The sequence below is a fragment of the Drosophila miranda genome, chromosome 3 (genome assembly GCF_003369915.1).
Source record: "Drosophila miranda strain MSH22 chromosome 3, D.miranda_PacBio2.1, whole genome shotgun sequence".
In the NCBI taxonomy this organism is placed as follows: Eukaryota; Metazoa; Arthropoda; class Insecta; order Diptera; family Drosophilidae; genus Drosophila; species Drosophila miranda.
In genome coordinates, this window is record NC_046676.1 from 10,860,614 (window position 1) to 10,888,090 (window position 27,477).

General features: G+C 48.3%; 7 protein-coding genes across 10 annotated transcripts; 4 read left to right on the forward strand and 3 right to left on the reverse strand.

Moving 5' to 3' along the window:
• Positions 1-238: 238 nt before the first annotated feature.
• Positions 239-1,884, forward strand: LOC108159297 (actin-like protein 6B). Its single transcript, XM_017292466.2, has 3 exons — positions 239-565; positions 653-1,495; positions 1,553-1,884. The coding sequence occupies exons 1-3, from the start codon at positions 361-363 to the stop codon at positions 1,786-1,788; spliced, it is 1,284 nt and encodes a 427-aa protein (XP_017147955.1). The 5' UTR covers positions 239-360; the 3' UTR covers positions 1,789-1,884.
• On the reverse strand, positions 1,820-3,257 carry LOC108159299 (S-methyl-5'-thioadenosine phosphorylase). The gene is made up of 3 exons (XM_017292469.2): positions 3,096-3,257; positions 2,245-3,024; positions 1,820-2,182 (listed from the first exon to the last, which is right to left on the reverse strand). The coding sequence occupies exons 1-3, from the start codon at positions 3,144-3,146 to the stop codon at positions 2,144-2,146; spliced, it is 870 nt and encodes a 289-aa protein (XP_017147958.1). The 5' UTR covers positions 3,147-3,257; the 3' UTR covers positions 1,820-2,143.
• A 275-nt stretch (positions 3,258-3,532) lies between these two features.
• On the forward strand, positions 3,533-5,350 carry LOC108159959 (threonylcarbamoyladenosine tRNA methylthiotransferase). Its single transcript, XM_017293629.2, has 2 exons — positions 3,533-4,570; positions 4,635-5,350. Exons 1-2 carry the CDS (start codon positions 3,554-3,556, stop codon positions 5,304-5,306), a joined length of 1,689 nt encoding a protein of 562 aa, XP_017149118.1. The 5' UTR covers positions 3,533-3,553; the 3' UTR covers positions 5,307-5,350.
• LOC108159957 (uridine-cytidine kinase-like 1) lies at positions 5,337-10,383 on the reverse strand. Of its 3 annotated transcripts, none has more exons than XM_017293628.2 (7): positions 10,084-10,383; positions 7,106-7,416; positions 6,924-7,030; positions 6,547-6,854; positions 6,293-6,479; positions 5,624-6,217; positions 5,337-5,545 (listed from the first exon to the last, which is right to left on the reverse strand). In XM_017293628.2, the coding sequence occupies exons 1-7, from the start codon at positions 10,146-10,148 to the stop codon at positions 5,429-5,431; spliced, it is 1,689 nt and encodes a 562-aa protein (XP_017149117.1). In that variant the 5' UTR covers positions 10,149-10,383; the 3' UTR covers positions 5,337-5,428. The 3 variants fall into 3 exon arrangements, with proteins under 3 accessions (XP_017149117.1, XP_017149116.1, XP_017149114.2); XM_017293627.2 differs by lacking the exon at positions 10,084-10,383 and adding an exon at positions 9,001-9,520; XM_017293625.2 differs by lacking the exon at positions 10,084-10,383 and adding an exon at positions 7,740-7,847.
• A 718-nt stretch (positions 10,384-11,101) lies between these two features.
• Positions 11,102-16,866, forward strand: LOC117187888. Its single transcript, XM_033390820.1, has 3 exons — positions 11,102-11,287; positions 11,480-11,643; positions 11,718-16,866. The coding sequence occupies exons 1-3, from the start codon at positions 11,230-11,232 to the stop codon at positions 16,296-16,298; spliced, it is 4,803 nt and encodes a 1,600-aa protein (XP_033246711.1). The 5' UTR covers positions 11,102-11,229; the 3' UTR covers positions 16,299-16,866.
• A 34-nt stretch (positions 16,867-16,900) lies between these two features.
• On the reverse strand, positions 16,901-17,877 carry LOC108159718 (proteasome subunit alpha type-5). 2 transcript variants are annotated; one of them, XM_017293239.2, is made up of 3 exons: positions 17,830-17,877; positions 17,655-17,793; positions 16,901-17,591 (listed from the first exon to the last, which is right to left on the reverse strand). In XM_017293239.2, exons 2-3 carry the CDS (start codon positions 17,785-17,787, stop codon positions 16,990-16,992), a joined length of 735 nt encoding a protein of 244 aa, XP_017148728.1. In that variant the 5' UTR covers positions 17,788-17,793; positions 17,830-17,877; the 3' UTR covers positions 16,901-16,989. The 2 variants fall into 2 exon arrangements, with proteins under 2 accessions (XP_017148728.1, XP_017148727.1); XM_017293238.2 differs by having other exon boundaries at positions 17,655-17,861.
• A 2,679-nt stretch (positions 17,878-20,556) lies between these two features.
• LOC117188277 (probable serine/threonine-protein kinase kinX) lies at positions 20,557-22,318 on the forward strand. Its single transcript, XM_033391836.1, has 4 exons — positions 20,557-20,665; positions 20,778-21,026; positions 21,107-21,586; positions 21,656-22,318. The coding sequence occupies exons 1-4, from the start codon at positions 20,657-20,659 to the stop codon at positions 21,935-21,937; spliced, it is 1,020 nt and encodes a 339-aa protein (XP_033247727.1). The 5' UTR covers positions 20,557-20,656; the 3' UTR covers positions 21,938-22,318.
• Positions 22,319-27,477: the final 5,159 nt, after the last annotated feature.

Genomic DNA, 27,477 nt, shown 5'->3' on the forward strand with positions numbered 1-27,477 from the left:
AATTGTGTATTCAGGGCTGAGGGTCCTGTTTAGCTAGTAATATGATTTAGCGCAGTTCATGGTAAAGTAAAGATGAAGGATGGGATGGATCTACAATAAGAACTATTATTATTATTATTTTTCGCGGTTTAACTCAAGTTGTTGTCCTGCTTAAAACAGGGGGATTAAGTGGGATAAGTTCACTTCTTCATCGGTATATTACGGTATATTTCTGAATTTCAGACAGTATATTTTATCGATAGGTCGATTGCCATTAACGCAAGCGTCGTGAAAAAAGCCGCAAAAATAAATACAGACAAGACAGGCATTTCGAGAACTTTTACAAGAAATCAAGCTGAAAAGTAGTCCCGACGCTCCAAGATGAGTGGAGGCAACATGCTATATGGCGGCGACGAAATTGGAGCCTTAGTTTTCGATCCAGGGCACCATTCGTTGCGTGTGGGCTACGCGCAAGAGGATTCGCCGAAGGCTGAGATACCCTCTGTTGTCGGCATTGGAGCATTCCCAGCCCCGGATACGAATCTTGATCCAGAGACCAAAACTGACAACAATGTGACGCCCAACAGTGAGTAGAACAACGCCATCAATTGAAAATTTTTTTGAATAGTATCATTTCACATCACCCTCCCACCGCACCCCTGCTCGTTTCTAGATGCCGACTCGCGCAAGTACTATGTAGACACAAACTATGTGAATGTTCCCCGCTCCCAAATGGAAGTTCAGACTTATATGAAGGATGGCATGATCGACAACTGGGAGCTCTTCGAGAAGGTGATTGACTATGCCTACGCAAATGTCATTCAATCGGAGCCGGAGTACCATCCCGTGCTCTTCTCAGAGGCTTCCTGGAACGTGCGCAACAACCGCGAGAAGCTCACCGAGCTAATGTTTGAGAAGTACAATGTGCCAGCATTCTTTTTGGTTAAAAATGCCGTACTGGCGGCATTCTCCAGCGGCCGTGCCACAGCGCTTGTGGTGGATAGCGGTGCAACGCATACTTCGGCCGTGCCCGTGCACGAGGGGTATGTTCTCTCGCAGGCGGTAGTCAAGTCCCCCCTGGGCGGTGACTTCCTATCCCGCCAATGCAGGCAGCATTTGGATAAACATAATATCGACCTGTCCCCGGTGTATAAAATCGCCTCGAAGGATGTAGTCAAGGATCGGGACAATGCTCGCTTCACGCTGCGGAAACTACCCGAAAATCTCACACAGTCGTGGCAGAACTACATGACTCAGCTAATGTTGCAGGACTTCCAGATGAATATTCTGCAGGTGCTGGAGAATCCGTTCGACGAGCGTGTGGCTGCCCAGATACCGACTGTCCACTACGAGTTCCCCAATGGATATCACCAGGACTTTGGCTCTGAGCGTTTCAAAATTGCCGAAAGCCTCTTCGACAATGCCATGCTGGGTGCTGGCCAATTGGCCTCCACCAGCGTGGGCATGTGCGATGCGGATGTGCGTCTGTCGCTCTTCGGATCGGTTGTGGTCACAGGTAAGGGATTCACTTGAATGATCCTCGCCGCATTGCTCATATATTCCCATCGTTCAGGTGGCAACACGCTGCTCCAGGGCTTTCCCGAGCGTCTTAATCGAGATCTACAGCTGCGGGCGCCGTCAAATACTCGTCTGAAAATGATTTCGGCCAATGGAAGTGTGGAAAGAAGGTTCGGTGCCTGGATTGGGGGCTCCATACTGGCCAGCATTGGCACGTTCCAACAGATGTGGATATCGTCGCAGGAGTACGAGGAGGCTGGAAAAAGTCAAGTGGAGCGCAAGTGTCCCTAAACGCTGCCGACTGGTCATTAACATGCACGAATTCCAATTGTAATTTTAATTTTAAAGACGAAACTCTATGTAATTATATAAATGTGAACTTTTAAATGCGCTAGCTCGATATGTAAGGGGGGATTTGATTGTTGATTTGATGTTCTCACTGCGTATCGGTCGCTGGTGTGCTTCGTTCCGGTTTAATTGTCGAGCCCGCAGTCTGATTGGTCTCCTCCTCGAGTTCGTACTGAATGGAGATGGAGGTAAGTCTTGGAACCCGTTTCTTGTAGTTTTTAGGATATATCGATGGTATCAAAGGCCGCCTCCGCCTAATGGTGTCCTGGGTGATTTCGGTGGATAGTTTTAGAAAACGTCACATAGCTCCAGACATGGTATTGTTGCACACACATTGCTATAACAAGAAAGCAATTTTAGAATCAATCAAGTGGAGATACACCTTGAGAATACACTCACCTTGGCATTTAGAATATCCTCCGACCAATCCTCCTTGGCAATACGTCCCACAGCATTCACCAGAATCTTCTTCACCTTGATGACATTCTCTGCAAAGGTCTTGAGGACATCCTGCACGTTGACTCCCTCGCATCCCATGCGCCAGCAGTCGTAGTCGGTGGCAATTGCCACTGAGCCATACAGTAGGCCGGCCTCTTTAGCCAGCACAACCTCTGGACACGTGGTCATATTGATAAGGTCGCCGCCCCATTCCCTGAACATGAGACTCTCGGAGCGGGACGAGAAGCGAGGACCTTCGATAGTCACAATTGTGGCCTTCTCGTGTGCTGGGATCTCCAGTTCCTTGGCAGCCTCGATGAGTATTTTGCGGGTACGCTCACTGAAAGCGGGGTACATGGGCAGGTGGCAAACACCACGTGGGCTAGTGGCTGAGCCATCGTAGAACGTTTGTGAGCGTTTTGTGGTGCGATCTATGAAATCGTGGGGCATTACCAGGTTGCCGGGCTTGATTTGCTCACGCAGGGAACCACATGCCGTGGACACAATGAGGTGGGTGCAGCCCACATCGCGCAAGGCCCAGATATTGGCACGGTAATTCACATTGGAAGGCATAATATCGTGTTTCCTTCCATGGCGTGCCAGTAGCACACACTGCACCCCACCAATTTCACCTTGAATCAGGGCATCGGACGGCTCCCCGTACGGCGTTGAAATAACTTTTTCCTGGCGATTCTCCAAAATGTCCGGATCATCTAAGCCGGATCCGCCAATGATGCCAATCTGTCGACAAGCGCATGGAAATATTAATAGAAGCCTACACCTAACGGGGGTGTGGGAGTGGCTCTGCTCACCTTGACTGGTATAGGGTCAAGATCAGTGTCTTTACATTTAATGTGGAGCATTGTGGATACAGGCGGAAGTTGTTAACGACAGAGTTTTTTACGCGTTGCTGCTGCGGCTGTCTGGCGAATTATGATTCCCTCCCGCTGATAACCGAGTTTGATAAGTGTGTGTGTATGTATAGTAGGGTGCAAAGCTAAGCCGCAAAAGCTTGGGCATATGACTTCCACATTCATTTTATGGCGTGAAAAGTGGTTATAAAGTAATTAGGAAAACGACCCTCAACAATAATTGAATTCAAAATAATTTAATAATTAAATAAATAATTAACAATCAACAAAAATAATAATAAAGGCAAGGTGTCGGACAGGTCATGGTAGCCTAACCTTTTATCGAATAAAAATCGAATATTTTTCACAATCGAGCTTACCAACACTGTTCAAACGTAAACAGCTGGACCGCGTTGCACATGTTCCTGGGAAACAGAAAAGTGAACATGCACCAGCTTGAACAGGACTTTCCAGGCAACGATATTGATGATATCGAGGATCTGATATCTGCCGAAGATGTCAAGCCGCAGGAGCGTTACCAGAACAAGAAGAGTGTGACGGTGCGCGCCAAGAAGCGTGTGCAAATCAAGCCGGAGACCGATGCCGAAGAGAAGCCAACTCCCCGGCCCACCATTTACGAGAGTGTTATACCTGGAACTCAAAAGGTGTTTGTGAAGACATGGGGATGCGCCCACAACAACTCGGACTCCGAGTACATGGCCGGGCAGCTGGCAGCGTATGGTTACAAACTTAGCGGTAAAGATGAAGCAGATCTGTGGCTGCTCAACAGCTGCACCGTGAAGAATCCATCCGAGGACACCTTTCGCAATGAGATCGAGTCGGGGATGAGCAGCGGCAAGCATGTTGTGGTGGCAGGCTGCGTGCCCCAGGGAGCGCCAAAGTCCGACTATTTGCGTGGCCTGTCTGTGATCGGAGTGCAGCAGATCGATCGCGTCGTGGAGGTGGTGGAAGAGACTCTGAAGGGACACAGCGTACGTCTACTGCAAAACAAGAAGGTACATGGTCGTCGGGTGGCCGGAGCTCCACTGTCGCTACCCAAGGTGCGCAAGAATCCACTCATCGAGATAATATCCATAAACACGGGCTGTCTGAACCAGTGCACATACTGCAAAACGAAGCATGCTCGCGGAGACCTGGCCAGCTATCCACCCGAGGAGATTGTGGATCGTGCGCGACAGTCCTTTGCGGAAGGCTGTTGCGAGATCTGGCTAACATCGGAAGACACTGGGGCCTACGGCCGAGACATAGGCAGTTCCCTGCCAGAGCTGCTCTGGAAACTGGTCGAAGTTATCCCAGAGCACTGCATGCTGCGTGTGGGCATGACGAATCCCCCCTACATTCTGGAGCATCTGGAAGAGGTGGCAAAGGTACTACAGCACCCACGTGTCTATGCCTTTTTACATGTTCCCGTTCAGGTGAGTGCAAACCACATGCGAATCGATTCCTTGGATCAACCGCTAACATCTTCTGTCTCCACAGAGCGGCAGTGACTCGGTGCTGGGCGAGATGAAGCGCGAATATTGTCGCAAAGATTTCGAGCACGTGGTGGACTTCCTTCGTGAACGTGTTCCTGGCGTTACCATTGCCACCGACATCATTTGCGGTTTTCCCACAGAGACCGAAGAAGATTTCGAGGAGACGATGACGCTGTGCGGCAGATACCGCTTCCCCAGCTTGTTCATCAATCAGTTCTTTCCCCGGCCTGGCACACCGGCAGCGAAAATGGAGCGCATACCCGCCAACCTGGTAAAGAAGCGCACCAAACGACTGACGGATCTCTTCTACAGCTACGAGCCGTATGCGCAGCGAGTGGGGGAAATGTACACGGTTCTGGTCACGGAAATCTCTCACGACAAGCTCCACTATGTGGGGCACAACAAAAGCTATGAGCAGGTCCTGCTGCCCATGCGGGACAATCTGCTGGGCACCCGGGTCCACGTCCGAATTACCAGTGTCAGCAAATTCAGCATGGTGGGCGAGATTCTGGACGATGAGCGGGACTGGACGCGATGTGCAAAAAAGCAAGAGGCTCCAATGGAATTAACGATGACCGGGAGGAATCGAGACAAGCTGATCCAGCGCTATGTGGGCATTGCCCTTGTGGTGGGAAGCCTGGCTTTTCTGCTGCAGTTGCTCATAAGGTTTCTCTAGCTTTAGGTCGAGCAATAAAAACGCATCTTGTTCCGAATTCATAATTTAAGTAACGCTTTCAACTTAGCCTAGGATACATTAGAAACTTGTTGCTTGTCCACAGTGGTCGAGTGGCCTTCTCTCTAGTAGTCGTCTGAGGGCTCCGTGCCGAAGTAGCGATCGCCAAAGTTACCAATGCCGGGTATTACATAAAACTTACTATTAATCTCCGGATCTAGAGCGGAAGTAACGATTTTAACCTGCAGCGAAATGGATAAAATTAAGCACATGGCCAAGGGGAAGGATGCGATGCCCCAGTAGGAAGGAGGAATACTCACCTTAGGAAAGGCATATGCAATGGAGTGTACACCGATTTCGGCCATCAGCAGCGAGGCCAGAATGATGTTATCTTCGGGCACATCGTGATCTAGAAGGACACGAATGGCCATCATGGCCGCAGCCCCAGTGGCAACGGTGGCATCCATTAGTATCACCTTGTAGTCTTTTATGTCTTTGGGCAGCCTCAGGTAGTAAAGCTCTGGCTCCCCGGTCTTAAGATTGGTCTGTATGAGGATTTTCCCAATACGTATGTCCTTGCACACATCACAGACGGCCTGCTCCATGGTCTCGCCGGCACGCAATATGGAAACGCCGCAGATCTTTCGAGAGGCCATGCGCTTGCCCTCGTATAGCACTCCCTGCGGTGTCTCCACAGTGGTCATCTTGAAGGGAAACAGGCTCAAGGCATACTCGATGACCAGGCGAATAAGGCGCTTTGAATAAAAGATGAACTCATCTCTGGACGTATTCCGGCAACGGATAAACGTGTGTAGGCCCTTGATTTGGGGCGTGGGGTCCAGTAAATGCAGAGAATGTGGCATTGGCTGGTCCTTGTACGAGTTGGCCAGCGTCTCGCGCAGCTTGAACCCGCGCTGCATTCAAATGAAGGAGGATTTCCATTAACATTATACTGAAATTTACACAAAGTCAGCTGGTCGCTCTCTCACCAGTTGCAGCTGGGTGTGCACGTGCTGTACAATGAGATGGATGGCGACTTTGTTCTCGCCGCCTCGTGGCACGATGATGTCCGCATGGGCCATGGTTGGGGCTATATAATTGGCATACGAAGGCTTCACCATGTTCAGGTATTGCTTGAGCACACCCCTCAGGTCGCGTCCACGTTGTGAAATGTCGCTGCAAGTCATTTCAGATACAGATTCAGATTAGAGTCTGCCATTTCTGAGCTAAGCGAAGCAATTACCGCTTCAGGCGCCTGGCCAGACGTATATCCGGATCTGTGTCCACGAATATCTTCATGTCCAACAGCCTGAGGACCTCGGGACTGTGGAAGGTAAGAATGCCCTCGAATATGATGACATTAGCGCCGTACATGGTCTTCGTATGGGTCTCACGGCCATGTGTGACAAAGTTATATACCGGGACCTCCACCTTGCGGCCCTCCTTTAGCTTCGTGAGCACATCGATCAGCAACTCGATGTCAAAGGCATCCGGATGATCAAAGTTGTACTCGTTGATCAGAGCTTGCTCGTGCTGCTTCTCATTCAGGATCTGGCCAGGAGTGTACACATTACATATTATTGGGAGTCCAATTTAGTTTTGTTTCCGCCCTTCACTCACCTTGTAGAAACAGTCCATGGACAACAGGGTTACCCAGGGCACATCAAGGCTCTCTATGATTTTCTCGGCCACAGTTGTCTTGCCCGATGCACTGCCGCCGCAAATTCCTGGATTGGTATTGGGTATTGAGTATTGGGAAGATCAGACTCTGTTAAGCTGCGGTGGGGGATTGTGAAGCGTACCTATGACAAATGGCTCCACCTGCTGACCGGCACAGTTGTACCATGGCGGACGACCAGCTGTATAGATGGTACGATTGTTGGCCCGTATAATGCATTCGGACGGATTTGCGGTAGTTGTCTGATTACCAATCGATGTAGTGCGCTGGCGCCGCCCAGCACGTCGCATAGGTGACTCCAGCGCCGTCTTGGTAGGCACTGTGGTGGGCGAGGCCGGGCAGCAGAATAGAATATCCCCGCCGCCGATATTCCCATTGCCCAGATCCGCATAGGGATCGACGTAGAGCGGTTCTGTCACATCGGAACGATCATCGCTGCAAAGATTTATAATCATCGTTAGCACTATGTCGAGTATTGGGACCAGTCCCCTGTCCCCAGCCCCGCCACAGAACCCTCACAGACAATATTTATTTATAATACGTGTGGCCAAAAGGTTTGGAATTCAGTGATTATCAACGATAAGGTTGGTCGTACACCCACCTCCGTTGTAGGGGCACAAAAATGGGTACAAAAATTTATTAATCTCGGGCTTTCATTACAAAATCAGCAAGGTTATTTGTTTGTTTATACATCTAGATTATACGTACTTCTAAGAGAGTCTTGAAGCGGCGAGAGTTCAAGGATATAGTATACTCACTGACCTACTCTACTCGAAAGGCAGGACAGCAACGCAACATTCTCTGGGCACATGCCTCCCACACATGCAAGCGTGCCGAAAGCCCACAACAAAGTGCAAGCAACAACAATCATTCTTGGTAACAAATCTGGATTGAATTCAATGAAAGAGAAGCTTTGGTGAAAGCTTCGTCCAAAATGCGATGCTGCTGCATAAATCCATATGTGCATATGTATATGTCTACCTTGCATGTATATGTTTTGTATTTCCACCATGTGTGGTGCAAAGTAGAGTGCTGACGTGACTTCATCATTTCCGAAATAAATACATACAAAAATATACACGAATCCAAATGTACATGCATATGGATGTATAAAGAGTAATCAAAGAGTTGCCAGCGAATCGTCAGTCAATTATACGTACATATGTATGCATACAGACAGAGGAAGAGCAAGAAGCAGAGACAGACAGACAGACAGAGAGAGACAAAGCGACGCTAGACTTGGGATGCTGCGTAGGCGCGTTCGTTGCACTCTCCAATTGGGACGGGACCACATCCACTCCCCCGCCCCCCACCGCGCTATTACTCAGCGTTACTCAGCTGTGCCAAAAATGGCCAGACCAGACCATTGCGAAGCATATTTATAGTTTTTTCGTAGTAATGCGAAATACACAACACACGCATACACGTACACAGGCGCCCGCAGTAAAAGAAGAAGAAAGCACATACATATCATAAAGCTAGAGAGATGGTGTAGCGAAGGAGACGAAGAGCTTTTGCCACGTGTATGAGCCTTGCACAACAGGTTGACCTGCCTGAGAGCAAGGGAGAAGGAAAACAAGCATACAGAAGGATTTTTGTACCGCAGTGGGATGTAGCAGAGTGGCAATAGACGTGGCTTGATCGCAGCCATATTGGCGCAGTTGCTGACGCTATCATTTTTCTTAACTTAACTTCTCCGCTGGTATTAGACGCCATGCCAACCAACCTGACAGGGCGGCGTCGCAGCTCAGATGCTGAGACGATAAACAATATGAACAGTAAGAAAGAGGCACGAGAGAGTTAATTAAACACAGAACAGAGAGACGAACAAATACAGGCACACACGCCGAACAAGGGCGACAGCAAAACAATTAGAATGGCGGTAAATGTACGAAATAACGAATGAACTGATGGAAGGCAGACACAACAAAAATATAGACTCGCAACGTATGATAATACATACATACATGCACATGTATGCACTGGTGTACATTAGAGCGAAAAAATGCAATGATTTACATGTGACCATTGGTTTTGGCTACGGCAGCGGCGGCCTTAACCTTTGACTGCTGCTGCGGCTGGACTGCGATGGTTAGTAGACCGCTGGCGGCTGCGGCGGCGACGGCGACGGATGCGGACGCAGATGTAAATGCTGATGCTGGTTTTCCCCTTTGGACATCGCTGTGGTTGTTGTTGCCATTCGACTTGCTGCACAAAAACGTGATGCTGCTCATTTTACTCTACCGTACGTACGGGACTGGCGCTGGCGTGGCGTGGGCGTGAGAGTCGTTCGCTGCCGGCGATGCCAAAATGGGTCAATCACTCGCCTGGCGTACTCACACACGACACACAATAACAGAATAATGCTTGCACATGGGCCGGCACGATCACATGTGGTGTGGTATGGCCTGGCTATGAATAAAGCTGTTATTTTCCTCGGGGTTTGTTCAGTTTTTTGCGTTGTGAGAAATATTTATTCGATATCTAATAAAATGCGAGCACCGGCTAAAGTGTAAGCAGCAAGCAGCACGCGGGTTGTGGGATTGACTGACAAAAAAAAGTGTGAGTGCAGAGCTAAGGTTAAAAAGCTGCGCTGCCAGCGGCTCTCTGCTACTGCGAAGGTAGGTATATATAACGGCAGGGGAGGGAGAAGACGAAGACGCGACGTCGAATCGACTGTTTGCTTATTGCTGTTTTTGTTATTGCCATTGCGTTTATAACTGTTCTCGTGAGGTGGCTCTCTCTCTCTCACTGGTTTGTCTTTCTCTTTTAGCTGCAGCGTATAATGACAACCGGCAATGAAAACAGGCAAAAGCTATTGAAATTGAATTTATCATCTGTTACGTCTGAATGTGTATGTATTTTTATGTAAAACTTATGTACACTTGTATGCCATTTTCCTCGCCTCGCACATTCTGTATTGCGTGCTTAGCTTCTAAGGCCCACCGATGATGAATGAGTTCGAGCACATGGGTGTGTGTATGCATGTGTGCGTGTGTATAGTGTATATCACATTCTAACGACTTTTCTTGGATTTTCACACTTCACTTATGCGTTATTTCGTCGCTATTAACACAGTACCACCGTTGTATCTTGCGTTACCTGTCGGAGCTCGCGGAACTCGATGGGTTGTAAAATTTGATTTGTTTCGTCTGCGTTACAGACATTTCTCCTTTGGTATTTGTGCACCCAGGCTAGTTGCAGCGATTAGAAACACGCGGTGATTTACTTCGTCGTCCCTCAGAGCAACTGACTGAGAGCAAAAACAGCAGCGACGGAAAAACGTGCGCGTTCTCTTTGCAGTTGGACCACATGGCACATATATACACTTAAATGTACTTGGCCAGCATGTTGTGGTCTTAATCTATGGAATGGCAATTAAAAAATAAATCATAAACAAATTATTTATCTATTTGCATTTAATGGGTTTAATGAGGTATTTTCAAACGAAGTCGGCGCATCTCTGACGGACCAGCTGTTGAAACCGTCTGACCATCAGAAATATACCGAATTATGCCGTCACACTTTTAAAATATACCGTAAATATACCGATGATAAAAACGAATTTCACCCACTTATCCCCCCTCTGTTTAAACAGGTGAACAACACTGATTATAATTTATTCTTGCATATCCATCCTGTCCTATATTCGGTCAGCCCTGAACACAAAAATTTATCCGAATTATAAATCAGTTTTCTACAAGATTGGCTAGTTTAAGGTCCTCATCATAATTGGATTGTTTATAATATAAGGGTTAAACGTAAACGGTCAAAAACAATTTATATAAAACTAGTTTTTTTACATGGTAACTACACCGAAACATTTGCTACATATCAACAACATCTTAATAGAGTATGTGCGTATTTCCTTTAATCAATGTTAAATTATGTTAAGGCATACCAAAGTCGGAGAAAAAGATTCCTAATCATTGTAGACAAATGGTTTGTTTGAATTCAAGTTATATTTCGGTATATTTTGAAAATGAGACGTTATATTTCGCTATTTTCTGAGGGTAACACTGACACCATGTCAGCTCACGTACCTAGAATATATTTTATGGTATTTTCCAGTATTTTTTAAGACGCGTTATGGACTCGCGGAATATAAAAAATACAACAAATACAATACAAATACTTGCAGCCCTGCCTGGCGCAAACAATAAAAATTCTTTTATTTAATTGAAGTGTTCCGTTCTGTATAAAGATAAGATGACATAGGTGTGGCAGCGAGAGTGTGCGCGCGTCAGGATGGCCTATATAAACATAGCTGAATGGACACCGGACCAAGTTACGGACTGGATCAAAGGTAATATAATCACAACTCTGCTTGACAGGTCAAGGAAAAACTGCATCCGTGGGCTGCATTCCCACTACCCACACAGCAGCAACAACAACAAAAACAACAGCAACTACGGAAACAGCAACGCCCACCGCAAGAATCAAGGAATTTTGTATAATTTTCTCACCCGACTTTCTTTTTGTTTATACTCGAATAAAGGTCTCGACGAGTCCATGAAAGGTTATTTATATGAATTTTCCAAACATGAAATCGGTGGGCGATCCCTGCTCAACATACGACCGTATGAGTTGGAGAATTTGGGAATGCAGCGTATAGGCCATCAGGAGATCGTGCTGGAGGCAGTTGAAAATCTGAGAAATTTTGTGAGTACAGTGTGCATTTGTCCTTGGGGAATTTCCACCAGCAATACATATGGCAAATGACCTTGATCTTGCAGCATTATCATCTGAAAAATGATAATCTACAGTTTATGGCCCTGCATGTAGCCACGGCAGCGAGGAATTTACACCGCGAGCTGGCCAAGAACCATGCGGACAGTACGAAGATCGATACGAGGACCCTGCATGATATCACCAGGACCATAGCCACGCTGAAGCCGCTGGTGGGCAGCCTGGAGCGTTCCCCCTTCCGGGGGCAGGATAATTACCGCGAGTATTGCGGAAATGTTTTGAAATGCGGCCTGGAGCTGGCCACCAATGCGCATCGGGACCGCTTTGCCGAGAACCCAGTGGATAAGATAAGGAGCACCGCCGAGCGTCTGGAGAGCCTGGCCAATTTCATGATCCAGGACATATCCGATCCGATGGTGCTGCAGCCATCCTCCCTCAACTTGGTCAACCTGAAGAAGCGCGAGTCGGAGCTGGGCTTCAATATCGAGTCCAGCTACAATGGCATCCATCGCGTGACGGACAACAAGTACCATTCGCCGGCCCACAACTCGGGCAAGATCGAGGACGGCGACGAGATCGTGCAGATCAACTACCAGACAGTAGTCGGATGGCAGCACAAAACCGTGCTGGAGCACCTGCGCGAGTCCCTGCCCGATGTGGTGCTGACCGTAAAGAAGCGACCGAAGCACACAAAGATGTTTGGCCAGATCTACATGCAACCGTACCGGCTGCCGAGCAAAAAGCGCAACATGGCATGTCGCTGGGCGGATCAGATGCCGAGTCCGCGCACAGCCTTTCTCACGCTGGACACGGAGAAGGTGGCAACGGGCACGCTGGGCACGGAGGTGACCAAGTCCTTGGCCAGCGACAAGAGTGAGGTGGTCAAAACCAGTCCGCCAGCCTCTTCGGACTCGGACTCCAGCTGCAGTGATATAGCCACACCCACGGATCCCAAATGTGCCACGCGGGAGATGCGCCTGTACTATCCCAAGCCCAGGGCCTTGCTGCAGCGCAGGAATACCATCTGTGGCGATGAGTTTCTCAGCCTCAAGCACTCCGATCTGGTTGTGCCCTCGTGGCATGAACGAAAGCCGGGCATCGGCTCCTCGGCGGCCTGTTGTGATCCAGGGTCGCCCAGCATTCGAGACAAATCCATCTCCTTCGGCTATGGCCTGGAGATTGCACCGCGCCCCACGACCTGTATTGGGATTGGCGATAGCTCGACGGACAAGGCCCGACGGATGTTCAACGAAGCGCGCAAGCTGAAGCAGTTGACAGGGGAGTTCCAGCGGGAGCGGGACCATGTGGAGGATCGCTACAAGCCGGGCGTCAGCAAGGTGGTCCGCTTCGATTCCACCATGAAGGTGGAGGATTACGTGGTGCGGAACGAGAAGTTTACGTGCAATGTGGATAACACCATCCTGGAGACCTTCGAGCCCATTCCCTTCGCCGACGAGGGCGACGAGGATGCCCTGGAGACGTTGCGCAACTGTAAGACGGAGAACGCTGAGGAGCTGCTGGAGGCCATCAATATCGCCTCCCTTGGGCAGGACCTGCCCCTGGCGGAAGCCATCAATGCCCCCCTGCTGCTGAATCGCCGTGGACGCTTGGACAAGAGTCACAGCACACCGGCGTACGATAACTCTGGCGAGGAATCGGACACCCCGCCAGCCGTCGAGCCGCGCAAGGAATTCCTTCTAGTAACGCCGCCAGCACCACCGCCCAGGCCGCGCAAGCAGAAGGAGATGAGCCCGCAGGTGGTGCCACCGCCACCGCCCAAGCCGGCCAGCATGCTGGCAGCCTCTGCACTTGTCCTTCTCCCTGTACCTGTTCCCATTTCTATCCCTGTACCTATACCTGTACCTGCATCTGTACCTTCAACTGTACCTGTGTCTGTGCTTGTGCAGACTCCAACCACACCATCGGAGCCGCCGGAGATTAGTGAGCTGCACACGCCCAGCAAATCGCGTACCCTGACCCTCAAGAAGAAGCACAGTCTGATGGCCAAGCGGAGGAACACGAACCTAAAGCTCCTGGGCACCGGCGACATCCAGGGCCATCTGTACAGGCGAAAGAAGAACCACCGCGGCGTCACCTACTGGGCGAGGATATACTTTGTGATGCTGGACACCATCCTGTACGGATTCCGCAGCAAGCAGAGCACCTCCGCCAGCCTGGTCATCTTTCTGCCGGGCTTCACCGTCTCCCTGGCCAAGGAAGTGCACTCTAAGCCGCACGCCTTCAAGGTCTATCACACGGCCAAGAGCTTCTACTTTGCGGCCGAGTCCCTCGATGCCCTCAATCAATGGGTGGACTTTCTACGCCAGGCTTCGCAGAAGATACCACCCAACGTGCGCGCGGACACCAAAGATCTGTACTCGGAGAACGACAGCTCAGGCGAGGAGTGTGACGCCCTGGTGGCCAAAAATCTGTGCACTCCCTCGCCCCAAGGCTCCAAGGAGATGTCCTCCGGCGGCATACTAACCAGCGGCAGCGGCGGCACGCCCACCTCCAGCACCGGGCACGGGATCAAGCACGATCGCAGCTACCTGGACTCGTTCCGCAAGTTCACGATGGGCCCGTTCAAGAGCAGCGCGGCAAAGCCCTCCAGCGATATCCCGGTACCCACGGAGCAGTATCGCAGCTACCGGAAGGTGCCGGGCGGTAGCTTTGGCATCCAAATCGGAGCCAATACTCCGGGCTACCACGATCCGGCCATGCCGCCCACATTGGTCACTCAAACGGCAATGGCCGCTGAGACGCGCAAATTGTCGCGCAGCTCCAGCCGGAGCTCGGTGGTGAGCAACACGGAATCTGCTGTCTCGGTCTCAGCTTCGGTCTCGGCATCGTTGGCCCTGGGTCCGCCCACATCGCCAGCGCCTACGGTCAGCTCATTGCAACACCAAAGCTCCGAGGATAGCCAGAGCCAGAGCCAGAGTCCGAGTCCGAACAGCAAGTCGAGCCTGAAGAAGGTGCCCTTCAACTTTCTGCATGCCTCTAATCCCAATCTGGTGGAATTCGATTTCCACACCTCGAAGACGCTGCTGCCCAAGATGAGTGTTGGCGGAACCCTGGACCATCACCACAACACCCAGGGCTTTGTCACGCTGAAGGATCTTATGCTGCGCAAGCAGGAGGAAGAGGCCCAGGAGATGTACAACAATCGAGTGCATTTGGGCGTGGAAAAGCACAAGCATGCGCGTACCGAGTCCACGGCCAGCCAGCAGAGCAGCACCGTGGTGAAGCCGCCCGCGAATCTGCCCAAGATCCAGAGCGTGAGTCTGCCCAAGACTCCGGACTACGAGATTAGCTTCAAGCCGGACGACGAGAGCATCAAGCGGACACGCACCAAGGAGGGACAGAAGCTGCGCGACTTTGGCTACGAGCTGATATGCGGGGACGAGCCCAGCTCCTCCAGCAATCACGAGCAGCTGCATCATCACCATCAGCAATTTCAGCAGCACCACCAACAGCAGCAGCAGTTGCTGCAGCAACAGCAACAGCAGCAGCAGCAACAACAGCAGCACCATAGCAGTCGAACAAAGCACTTTCTGCGCTCCCAGCAGCTGCAGTTCTCCAGCTTCTTGCACAAGAGCAGCAGCAGCAGCAATGCCAGTGGAGGAGGTGGAAAAAACTCGAGCGCCGATCCGAAGAAGACCAAGGGCAAGTCCAGCAGCGATCGACGCTTTCCCTTCACCTCCAAGCACTCTTCTGGAAGCGGCAGTGGCAGTGGCAGTGTGACCCCATCCCTTCCCATGACCATGACCTTGCCGTTGAACAAGAAGTCCAAGTCGAATCATGCCCTGGATGGGGGAGGAGCTGGTGGCAGTGGAATGGCCAGCAGCAGCATTAAGAAGAGCCAGACCTACAATCAGGACCTGAGGGAAAAGATCACGGGCACCAAGTACGATGCCCATCGCAAAAACTCAGCACCCATACCCATCTTTGCCAAGCTGTCGATATCGTCGGCCACGCCTACGAAGCCATCGAAGGAGAACCGCTTTCTGGGCTCGCCCCTCCTGCATCGGACACTGTTCGGCCATCATCAGCACCAGCCCAACCATCAGATACCGCTGCAGGCCGTGACTCCGCCATGTAGTGCAGATCCTGACTGCGATCAAGAGATATTCTCGCAGATAACCTTGCCCTTAACCTATCGGAGCTACCGTGGCCCTGGAGTGCCGACAGCATCCACCACGAATCTGTGCACATCCGAGTCGCTGCAGCCGCCTCTGCCGCCAGCACCGCCTCCACCAACGATGGCCAACAACAGCAGCAGCTGTAGCAGCACCAACAAGGAAGAAGAGCCAGCGGTGGCAGAAACAGGATCAGGAACAGGAGCAACAACACCAACGCCAACACCAACACCAAAAGTATCAAACACCAATTCTGTCGACTCGAAGGCGGCCACACCGGACTATCCGAACATGGAGTGTCCGCCAGTATTCGAGCCGGAGATCTACTCTCTCAGTGAGCCCAATACCAGTCTGTCGCGCCTGATGCTGCGCACCAACAGCAACACCACAACTACCACCGCGAGTATCGCGACCAACAACAATAATAATAATAATAACACCAACAACAACACCAACAGCAGTCCCAGTGGCAGCGAACATCCAACAACCTAGGTGTGATGTAAACGATTGTGAATGCTCTAAAGGATCCCTCGGGATCCCTATTTACATATACATATATATAGATATATATATATATATATACTCTCGTATTGATATAGATATAAATTTCTTAATTTTGATTCGTCTTCCCAGTCCACCCACTGTTCCCCACTCCTTTGAAACACCATTGTATCCCCCTTAGTCGGTAAGCGTTTACTCTGCCTTATTTGCATTATTTCGGTTCTAGGTAAAATGAAATGGAAACTAAAAACAACAAAAATGAGAGAAGTCTGTGCACACGAAGAGAGCGTAGAAGTAGAGAAGAGAATTCTTTATGATTTGCCTTTGTATCGGGATTAACCAAGTTAGTCCGAGCTGTTTGATTTTGCTCAACAGTTTAATGTCTAGAGAGTACATTTATTAAATATAAAAAGATATTATTGTAGAGGCGAACCCAGAAAGGCGAAAGTCGAAGGGAAGGGAGCCGGCCCGCAAAATGTTGTAGTGAATAAATATATACACCAATACGATATACATACATCAAATATATGAATAAAAATCAACTGTATATAAAATCGGATTAGACTTGTACCTTTTCGAAAAAACTGCACCGATTAGATGGGTGATTTAGAATTCCTTTACTTTATTCACATTTAATTTGTATTTTAACCGATATAGAAATGTATGGAAAACTCTGCCTGATTTACGCCAAATTTGAAATGTGCTCCTCGACCTCCTGCTTGGAGAACATGTAGTACTCTTTCTCTGCAGTCATAGTCATCACCTCCACATTGGTCGAACTGAGCTTCTCCTCCATAACCTGCTTCAGGGTGTTTAGACACAGATCGATGGCTTCATTCAGGCTCATTTCGGCGGTAAAGGAGTCTTGCAAGTTCTGCTGGGCGCCCTCGCTGCCAGAACCAATGGCTTTGGCCGAGTGACGCACAAAGGTACCCGATGGATCCATGTGCCAGAGTTGGGGCTTCTTGTTTTCGACGCCGGCAAACAGTATGGCCACGCCAAACGGACGACTCATGGCGGCGGCACCATCGCTGTCGCCACTGTCACCGAACTGAATGGCCAGTGTGGAGACAGCCTGAGCACAGGATTCGATGGACATGCGCTCGTTGTAGACGAACCAATGGTTCTGGCACTCCACGCGGGCGCGCTCGATTAGTGTGCGTGCATCGGCCATCAGGCCGGAGGTAGCGCAGCCAATGTGCTTGTCCACTTCAACGATTTTCTCGACCGAGCTGGGGACCATCAGGGGCGATGTGATACGCTTCTCCACGGCCAAGACAACGCCTGAGAACGCAGAATGCATCACATTTTAATAAACACACAATAGTATCACGACTAACTGCCTACCTTCATTGGTGCAAATGCCGATCGCGGTGGAACCCAATTTGATGGCTTCGATGGCATACTCGACCTGGAAGAGGCGACCCTCGGGCGAGAAGGTGTTTACACCTCTGTCGTACTCGGAGCGCGTAAGAAACATGTCTGACTGCAATGTAAGGAGTTAAATATATAAATAAAACACTTTTCTTTAAAATTTTGCCGATTTCTGAAATGACTTGCGATAAGTGGAGTGTGACCGTGGTCGATAAAATATACCGTCCGACCCTCAGAAACATACCGTCTCATTTAAAAAATATACCGTAAATATACTGACGAATTCAAGTTGTATTTTACATATTCCTCGTTTTTGATCTTCCGTGGAATATTCTCAGCTATGTAGAACATTTATCCATGCCCACATAATTTTATACGATTTATGAATAATTTTTCTACTTAACTGGTTTATTCCTAATACTTGCTTTTATTGCATTTTGCGTAAAAAAGGTTTTAGCAAAAATGGTCAAACAAAAAAAAAACGAAAAAGGATAGTCGTTCATATCGGTCAATTTAGAGATTCCGTTGAATAATTCTGGATAACTAAAACCCTTAGTTTTGCCCACATAATTTTACCCAATTGATGAATCAATGTTCTACTTGATTGGCTTAATTTAGATAATTTTTTATATTGCATTTCTATATACCTTTGAAAATTTAATTTTATAGATTGATGAAATTGATAAAATATACCATTGGCGATATACCGTAAATATACCGTCGGTTCAATTTTGACCTCAAAAAATACCGAAAAGTATTAAAAACACCCTAAATTAGCGCATGAGATGACAAACATTTCCGCAATTCTATAATACCCTTTTCCATAGGGTATCGCAATATCGATTGGCTTACTATCGACTGTGAATGCTTTCTTGAAATGTGCCTGTTAAGCGCATGGCTGTTATGTGAATTGGCGCAAATATTTGAATTTGAATGTATGTACAGAGAAATTTACAAATTGTTGGCGAATCATCAACTAGCATGTTATGTCTGGCTATTGGACCATTTAATGATTATATAAATTTGTAACTAGTTAAATGGACCCGGTTGAAAGGACCCGGTTTATTAAAAGAAACATATTGCACAATATGTCTTAACACGTGAATTAAGAGATTTACTTTCACATTTGATTTCTTATTTCCACTCACATCGCCCCACCATGAGGCACTTAAAATCTAAACAAAATAAAAGGGCCGGCCCCGCACAGTCTCCAACTAATTGCATTGCCTGTTTCAAACCAGATAACAAGAGAAATAATGAATGGGTCAAGGTTGTGTGGAACTACCCTACCCTTCTTTTACAGATGCCAGGCAAAGGTTCATGGTAGAGCGTGTCAAGAGCTTTGGGCTTTTACGATCACAACACATCGCTCTTTACAACGCACACAATGCAGGAGAGCACCAACAGCAGAGGCGTTGCCTCTCTAAATAAAAGTGAAGGTCATTGACCAAATGCAGTGGCAGAGATTGGGCATATCGGCTCAAAAGAATTGCAGAAAATGGGGAAAATGGGGGAATGTGCCTAAATTTGATTATGAAATATAATAAGCATGTATGTAAATGCTGTGCCCGGCCTGGCATGGGTCTGGTCTGTCTTCCGCGTCTGTCGTCCCGTCGCGAAGCGACTACCTGCATTTGCAAAAAACGTACACGGCACAATGCCTGCCTGGCTTTGTTTTACTTCTTCTTTTTTTGTTGTTTTTTGTTTTTTGCTAGTCGAATTGTTGGTATTGCCACATGATGGATTTTAAAATAGCCGAAGTTGGAGCTAAGTATGTTTTCGATTTAATGACTGAATGAGTGAGTGAGTAGTGAGCCCGGATTGCACAAAATTCCAGGTAGTCAGGCAGCCAGGCAGCCAGTCAGGCAAACATACATCACATAATAACTAGGAATATGTATACGAATACATACGAGTCTGTATGTAGGTACATCCAGTCACGCCGGGAGCTGCACGATCAGGCCATCAGCCAGAGCTCCCCCAAATTGCACGTTTGTGGCATGCATGTGTCAGCGCGACTCGAACTCCTTGGCCACAATGGCGTTGGCTTGGTCAGCTCGGTACCTATTGTAGATCTTTTGTTGTGGCGCCCACAAAGCTGAAATGAAATGATGACCCCGTAAATGCCCATAAGCCAAAGATCAAATATGTAAAATCTATCAAATAAAATAACCAAAGCTTAACCTTCATATTGTCTTTGCCCCTTACCACACTCGTGGGGCTTGCCTTGCTTTGGGGTTACGGGAGAAGAGCCAGAGATGGAGTCAATAACCGATTCCATTTGCATAATCCCCAGCTTCGCCATACATATATCATGTGTCCAGGCTTTTGGTCCAATAAAAACGGAAGCCTTACCATGTTTGCGCGCGCAATCCGATATTTCTTGCCAATCAACTGAAAGACAGACAGACAGACGTATTGAAATGCTTTAATTGTTGTCTCTGCGACTTTTATTTGGGTCTCTGTAACAGATGCATACTTCCTAGCTATTGTTGAATAGGATAACGACCCGTTTACAGCCCCCTTCGTTGTAATGTTAGGCTCCTGCGCCGACAAGCCTCCTACTTCCTGGCCTCCTGGCCCCCTAACCCACCTGCTGGAAACCGAAACCAAAACCAAATCCGAAACAAGTTTTCATATAACACCGTTTCCCCAACTAACTTTTCATTACTAAGCCAAAATCCCCAACAACAACAAAAGTTGCGAATGCGCCTTCGCGCAGCCGCAGCCGCAGTCCACAGACCCCAGTCCCCAGTTTCCAGTCTCTCAGTGAATTGTGAATTGCGTTGCGAGATATAGAAAAGACCACGACACAGAGACCGACACCGACACCGAGCCAACCAATTTTTCGGTGTATAAAAGCCGAGTGCAGCGGTAGAGCGAATCAGTACCAGCTTGGATCTCGTTATTGGTATAACACAGCTAATCGTGGAGTAATTGTTTCCCTCGTGAAACGTCAAATCAACAGCTCAACAATGCGAATGGTAAAACACAGCTACGATTACTCCCAAATACCAAAAAAAAAAAGAGTAGTTAGTGGAGTGGAGTGCCCTGAGTGGAGAGTGTGCTAAATATACGGATTATCCTTTTTTGCAGTTCGTACTTCCTTGTCTCGCCGTGTGCTTGGCATTGGCCCACTGTGCGGCTGTTGCGGAGGAGAAGAAAGCCGATGGGGGGGACGAAAAGACCGTGGAGAAGCGCGGCCTCTATGGCAGCACGGGCGACTACCATCATCACTACCAGCCCCACCATCACCACGAGCACATCAAGACAGTGACCATCGAGAAGAAAGTCCCAGTTCATTATACGGTGACCAAGCATGTGCCCTACACCGTGGAGAAAAAGGTGAGACTCGACGCCCACCCTTTCAGAACTATGTTGACCAGACCCCAAGAAGAATAGATAACTAATTAGTCTACCATTAGATCCCCTATGAAGTGAAAGTCGAGGTGCCACAGCCGTACATAGTGGAGAAGAAGGTGCCTGTCCATGTGAAGGAATACGTCAAGGTACCAGTCCATGTGCCCAAGCCTTATGAAGTCATCAAGAAGGTACCATACGAGGTGAAGGTGCCAGTGGACAAGCCCTACGAGGTGAAAGTCCATGTGCCACAGCCCTACGAGGTGATCAAGAAGATTCCGTATGAAGTAAAAGTCCCTGTGCCACAACCCTACGAAGTGATCAAGAAGGTGCCACATGAGGTGAAGATCGAGGTGCCGGTACCCAAGCCCTACGAAGTCATCAAGAAGGTGCCCTATGAAGTCAAATACGAGGTGGAGAAGCCCTACGATGTAGAGGTGGAGAAACCCTATGATGTCGAGGTCGAGAAACCATACAAGGTGGTCGTCGAGCAGAAGGTTCCCTATGAGGTGAAGGTGCCCGTCGACAAACCCTACAAAGTTGAGGTGAGTAATCCCCGATCCCCGAGCTGTTCTCAATCTAACGTCCAATATCCTTTTGCGTATCGCCTGCAGGTGGAGAAACCCTATCCCGTCCACGTGAAGGTGCCGGTGCCCCAACCCTATACCGTGGAGAAGAAGGTTCACTACACCGTCGAGAAGCCAGTACCATATGAAGTCAAGGTGCCAATTGAGAAGCCCATTCCCGTCTACACAGAGGTGAAGGTGCCCATCCACAGGGAGATTCCGGTGCCACACAAATACCACGTCGAAGTGCCAATCTTCAAGCACCACGAGGAGCACCATCAGAGCCAGCACGAGTACGGACATGGACACGGACACGGACACGGCTACTAGAGCCCAGCACAGAACGCGAGCACAAGAAGGAGAACGAAGAAGCAAACGAACAAGGAGGAGATCGAAGAGCAAGCGAAGACACTACCAGCGAGTCTTCCAATCACGGATCCACGAGGCAACGTTGAGCTGGACGTTGAACGGGTGACACGAGGAGGAGGAGCAGGAGGAAGAGGAGTCAGAGCAGAAGAAGGAGGAGAAGCAGGAGCAGGAGTAGCGGGTGAGAGGACAAACTGACCAGCTACTCGGATTTGAGATCTGGTGGGGACCCCTGTCGGTCCCCACATCAGTTGTAAGCCAAATGTGTTAGTACTTTTATCATTGTATTAGGCCCCCTAAAATTTCTTATTTAAATTATAAGCTAAAGAAACACTCAAAAAGAAAAGGGGAAAATTAATGAATGGCGGTCGCTAGGGGAGGGGGAGAGGGGTGCCAGTGAAAGTGAAAATTACCAACTGAAACCCCACACACGTAATGGTAACGGCAGCGAAATGGAAATGCACATGAAAATGAAAGAAAAACCTGTTTCTGTGGCTGTTGTGCAATCCCTCTGCTGCTGCTGCTGCTGCTGTGTGGGTATTCTTTGGCCAGTTCATTATGCAAGGAGCGATTTGCGATTGGCGGGATTGCATCATCGAGCTGCCAAATTAATTGCAGGAAACGCTCGCCAAAGCCAACCAACTCACGAACCGCGGACTTGCCAACATATTTTCGCAATTATAGCTGTCATAATGGAAAAGAAAAGATGAACACAAAATTCATAGATTGCCAACAAATTTACGGCTGTGTGCTTCGCTTGCAATTGAAGCGGCCGAAAACACTTGAAGTACGTAACGGCCCCATTTTGTGGCAGTAATCGTAGCATGGTGTCGTCCGTCGCTTGGCTAGAGCCAAATTGCACTGCATTTCGAAATGTTTGCATTTACGGCACTTCTTAAGTGCGTGCAATTACAATCAAAATACACACATTAGTGCAATAATTATTTGTTGTCGTTTAAATTGAGCGCTCACACCTAACAGCACTAACAGTGGTCCGTTAACATATGTCTGTTTCGGTTCTGTTAAGCGCAACCATACTGTTGAGAAATGAGGCTCGTAGTTTTGTAGTTCAATGTTCATGTATATTACAACTGCCCTATTCATACGCTCATGAGTGTATTGCACCGCTTAGGTAACTATTTTTACGCGCATAGCTGTGTTGTTATTGCTCGTGTCCAAAACATAGCTGTAATGTTCTCACACGTATGGCTAAAGCCCGCAGCTGCACACGCATACAACGATGTGTACCGTTTTCCATTGGACCGTCGCATCGCCTGATCTTTCAATTCCCTTTTGGCTCGACTTCTTCTGTGGAGTGGAAGTTAGTCGAAATCTGTAGATGGAACCAACCGCACGCATAGTTTATACCGCCGCATCATAGACAACCCCCGCTATTCATATATGTACATGTGTAACATAACCGCCAATCTTAAATACTCAATATATGTAAATAAATAAGCTCAATATATTAAAAGATTACACAGTCCACTAATTCATAACCACACACAGAATATATACAGGGTTCAAGTGGGCTAAGTTAGTTTTTCATCGTTTTTTCACACTGCTCTTGTCCATCTATACTATCAATCTATTAAATTTAATTTTTAAAGGTACATTTAAGAACAATGGGTATTGAAACTTCCATACGCCCTCTCAAATCGTATATATGTATAATGGATTTAATTTAATGCTTGTTTTATACACAATACAATTAAAGGGAGGTCTTAAAAGTAGGTTCTCTTGTAGAAAATTGATTCATAAACTAGCTAATAATATTCGATGGAATCTCTAAATTGAACAATTGAACGACTATCCTCTTTCGCTTTTTTGTTTTGACCTATTTCGCTAAACCTTTTCGAAAATTTTCAACCCCCCTAGTGGGATGTAAGAACATCGATGTCTGCTACTATCTGTCGCTTCCCCATCTCTCTCAAAATCATGTCCTCAAAATCATATTTCTCAAAAATTTGTAAATTTTGAAGACGATTTCTAGTGATGGGAGTTGGCCAGGTAAACTCCAACTGATACGGAGGCGCCACCCAACTCCCATCACTATATACAGGAGGGGGTTTCTGTCCATGGGAGGGGGTGGGGTGAGACTGCGCGAAATTCATACTTGTTTGGTGGAGTCCGGCTCCACCCAGCACCTGAGAGTTTTAAATACATATGTATGTACATATACCCATACCACAAATACATACCCAGTCTATTATAATGTTTAATAATATATCTTCATAATCTGGATCGTCTGGATCGTCGGCACCGTTGTTGATGGCGGAAGAGACGTTACCGTTAACGTTACCGTTAGTTACAGTAGTCCGTAGTTACCACTTTCAAAATTAATTTGGTAGTCGGCATTATTTGTTTAAACCTTATTTTCTAAAGAATCCAATAAAAGGGAGTATTTGAAATAGATCAATCTTGTAGAACATTGATTGGACTATTGCATAAAATCATATGTTCAGTGTTAGGGTTCAAAGCTAGCTAGTAATACTAAGCGGAATATCAAAATCGAGTAAATACAATCCATTTTTGAAGATAAAGAAGTGGTCCACTGTGAACAAATGAAAATATTTCCATCTCTATGAATTTTTGGTGGTCCTGAAAAGGACCGATTTGTTCACGCATGGCAACGTCATCCAACGTCGTCAGGGCTGGTTCCCGGTTTGGGAGTGATCCTTTCCACGACTCCAACGACAGTCGCCATGAACCGATACGGATTTCTCGCAAACTCCCGCCGATATGCAGGCACGACTTCCATATGTTGGCTTATTCGGTGCACCTGGGCAACAATCGACGATCCGTGCAGCTCCAGGTTGGTGCTGTTAAGGCAGTCCAAGGTGGTGAGCCCGGTGGCCCCCGGGTAGGATATAACGCGTTCCACAAGCCGTTGCACCTGTTCCAGCTCCGTAATCGTCCGAGCCCGTAGGATATTGTCGGGATTATGGGTGTAAATTGGCACCGGTGGATACACGGTCTCCCGCCAGTGCTCGGCTGTGAATTGCAGCAGATAGAGCTGCTCCATCACCGTGTCCGTCACCTCGAACTTATCCGCGATTACTTTGCGCAGGTGAACGAAATCCCAGAGCACAAGGTACTCCAGGGCAAAGTTCGTCTTTGCAAATTGATTCGCGGGGCAGCCATCCCATATGATGCACATCAGTTGCGGGCCATATCCTCGCCGACGAATGTTGTCGAGGACAAAGGACAGACCGGAGTAGATGGCATGGCTACCCAACACCTCCTGCGATCCGAGGGCCTGCAAATAATGTATTAGAAAAAACCAAAAAATATTCATTCTAATGAATATTACCAGCTTCAGGCGGAGGAAATGGAAATTCTTTCCATCCAAGTGGAAGGCTGCTATTGCTAGCACCTTCCACTTGTTACCACGCACATCCCATTTCAAATGAATCTCGTCGTAAATTACGACGAAAGGAGCATTCCCATAATGCTGTAGGTTGGAGATCAAGTTGACCACACCAACTTCCATATCATGGGAATGCCCCTCTCGAGTAACCCGACTAATAGCATGTATAACCCTCTCCTCGCTTACGTGGAGGAACGGTACCATTAAGGCGTGATACATGATGATGATGTTACTGTGCTGTAAGCTCAGTAGCAACTGGTAAGAATTCTTGCAAATTTTCCGCTTTTTATCAGGCACACATACATACATACATATGTATATGTCATGCATTTTCGAGCTTTTGGGGTATGAACCGTCGCGGCAGTGTTTAGTGGGTTTTGAAGTCCTCGAGGATCGAGGTATTTTTCGCATAGGCCAGTAGTTGCTGTGGCGCCCTCTTGGAGGCATCTTCCAGTGATGCCAGCACTGGGGCGCCCAGGTATCTCCTCCTTGCCCTTAAGAGAGCAGAACAGTTGCAGATGAGATGTTCTAGGGTTTCGGTTGCCCCAGGTTCGTCACATTTCCTACAACTGTCTCTGTTTGTGATTCCTAGCTTTGTCGCATGCGCCGCAGCCAGGCAGTGTCCCGTTAATATTCCCACTAATAATCTGCAGTCCTTCCGTGGTAGGTGCAGCAGGTAGTGGCTGAGTTTGTCATTGCGTTCCTTGCACATGATTTTCGAGGTTCTGCAGGCGGTGGTACTCCTCCACCTACATTCGGTTTGTGATCCGGCCTGCTTTTCTAGATCGCTTTGCAGCGTTCTGAGGGAGACAGGCACGTTCTCGGTTCTCGTATTCGCCAGCCCGACGCCTTCCTTAGCTAGTACGTCCGCCGTCTCGTTCCCTTCGATGCCCTGGTGGCTGGGAATCCAGTAGATCCGCACTGACTTTGTCGTGCTTAGGGTATCTAGTGCCTCCCTGCTCGCCAAGACATTTCTGGAACTGACTGCGGACGACTGCATGGATCTTATCGCCGCTTGGCTGTCGACGAATAGGTTGACCGCATCGTGTGCTCTTTCAGTGAGAAGAGCGACTTCTGCTGCTTTCCTGATGGCAAAAACCTCTGCCTGGAATATGCTACAATGGTCCGGTAGCTTATATGACAGCCTTATCTCAGGGTCTGTACAGTATAGGCCCGCTCCTACTCCTCCGTCCAGCTTGGAGCCGACCGTATATATATTGAGGTGCTCCGTTTGGTCTCCTTCGATTTTCCAGTCTTCAGGTCCCAAGGATGCAGTTGTTTTTACGTCGAGGCATGTTTGGGGGGTCATGTAATCAGTTGATCTGTTCATTTCCCTTTCAATTGAACTATGCCCGTATTCTTGTGGCGACATATTTCCTGAAGCGATGAGGCGTTGTGCTGCCTTTCCTGCAGTCAGACGGGCGTGTATGTCTAGGGGTTCGATTCCAAGTAGGGTTTCGAGTGCTTTTGTTGGGGTTGACCTCAGCGCCCCTGTTATACAGAGCAAAGCCTGTCGCTGAGTCCTTTCCATAAGCTTATGATACGTTTTCTTTCCAGTAGCTTGCCACCACACTAAGACTCCATACAGCAGAGTTGGTCGCACCACCGAGATGTAAATCCAATGCATCAGAGCCGGAGATAGGCCCCATGTGCTGCTGAGCATCTTCTTGGATGCATAAAGCGCAATGGTGGCCTTCTTCACCCTTTCCAATACATTGGGTTTCCATGCCAGTTTACTATCCAGTACTGTGCCCAGGTATTTCACTTGTGTTTTTGGGGTTAGCCTAGTTTGATTGATCTTCGGGGGGGTCCATATCGGTACCTTGTACCTCTTGGTAAAGAGGATGAGGTCCGTCTTGTCCGCGTTGATACTGAGTCCTACTTCTTCCGCCCACTCGCGTATCTCCCTGAGTGTTCGTTGCATTAGTGAGCTGAGGGTCGATGGGCAAACACCCGTAATAAGTATGCTTATGTCGTCCGCATAAGCTGTTATTATTGGGGCCTTCCTTTCGTATCTCTTGATGAGGTCGTCGACCACCAGATTCCACAGGAGGGGCGACAGGACTCCACCCTGGGGTGTGCCTCTGTGTGCCTCTTTCACCATGGAATCGGTGCCCCACTCTGATTGCACCCG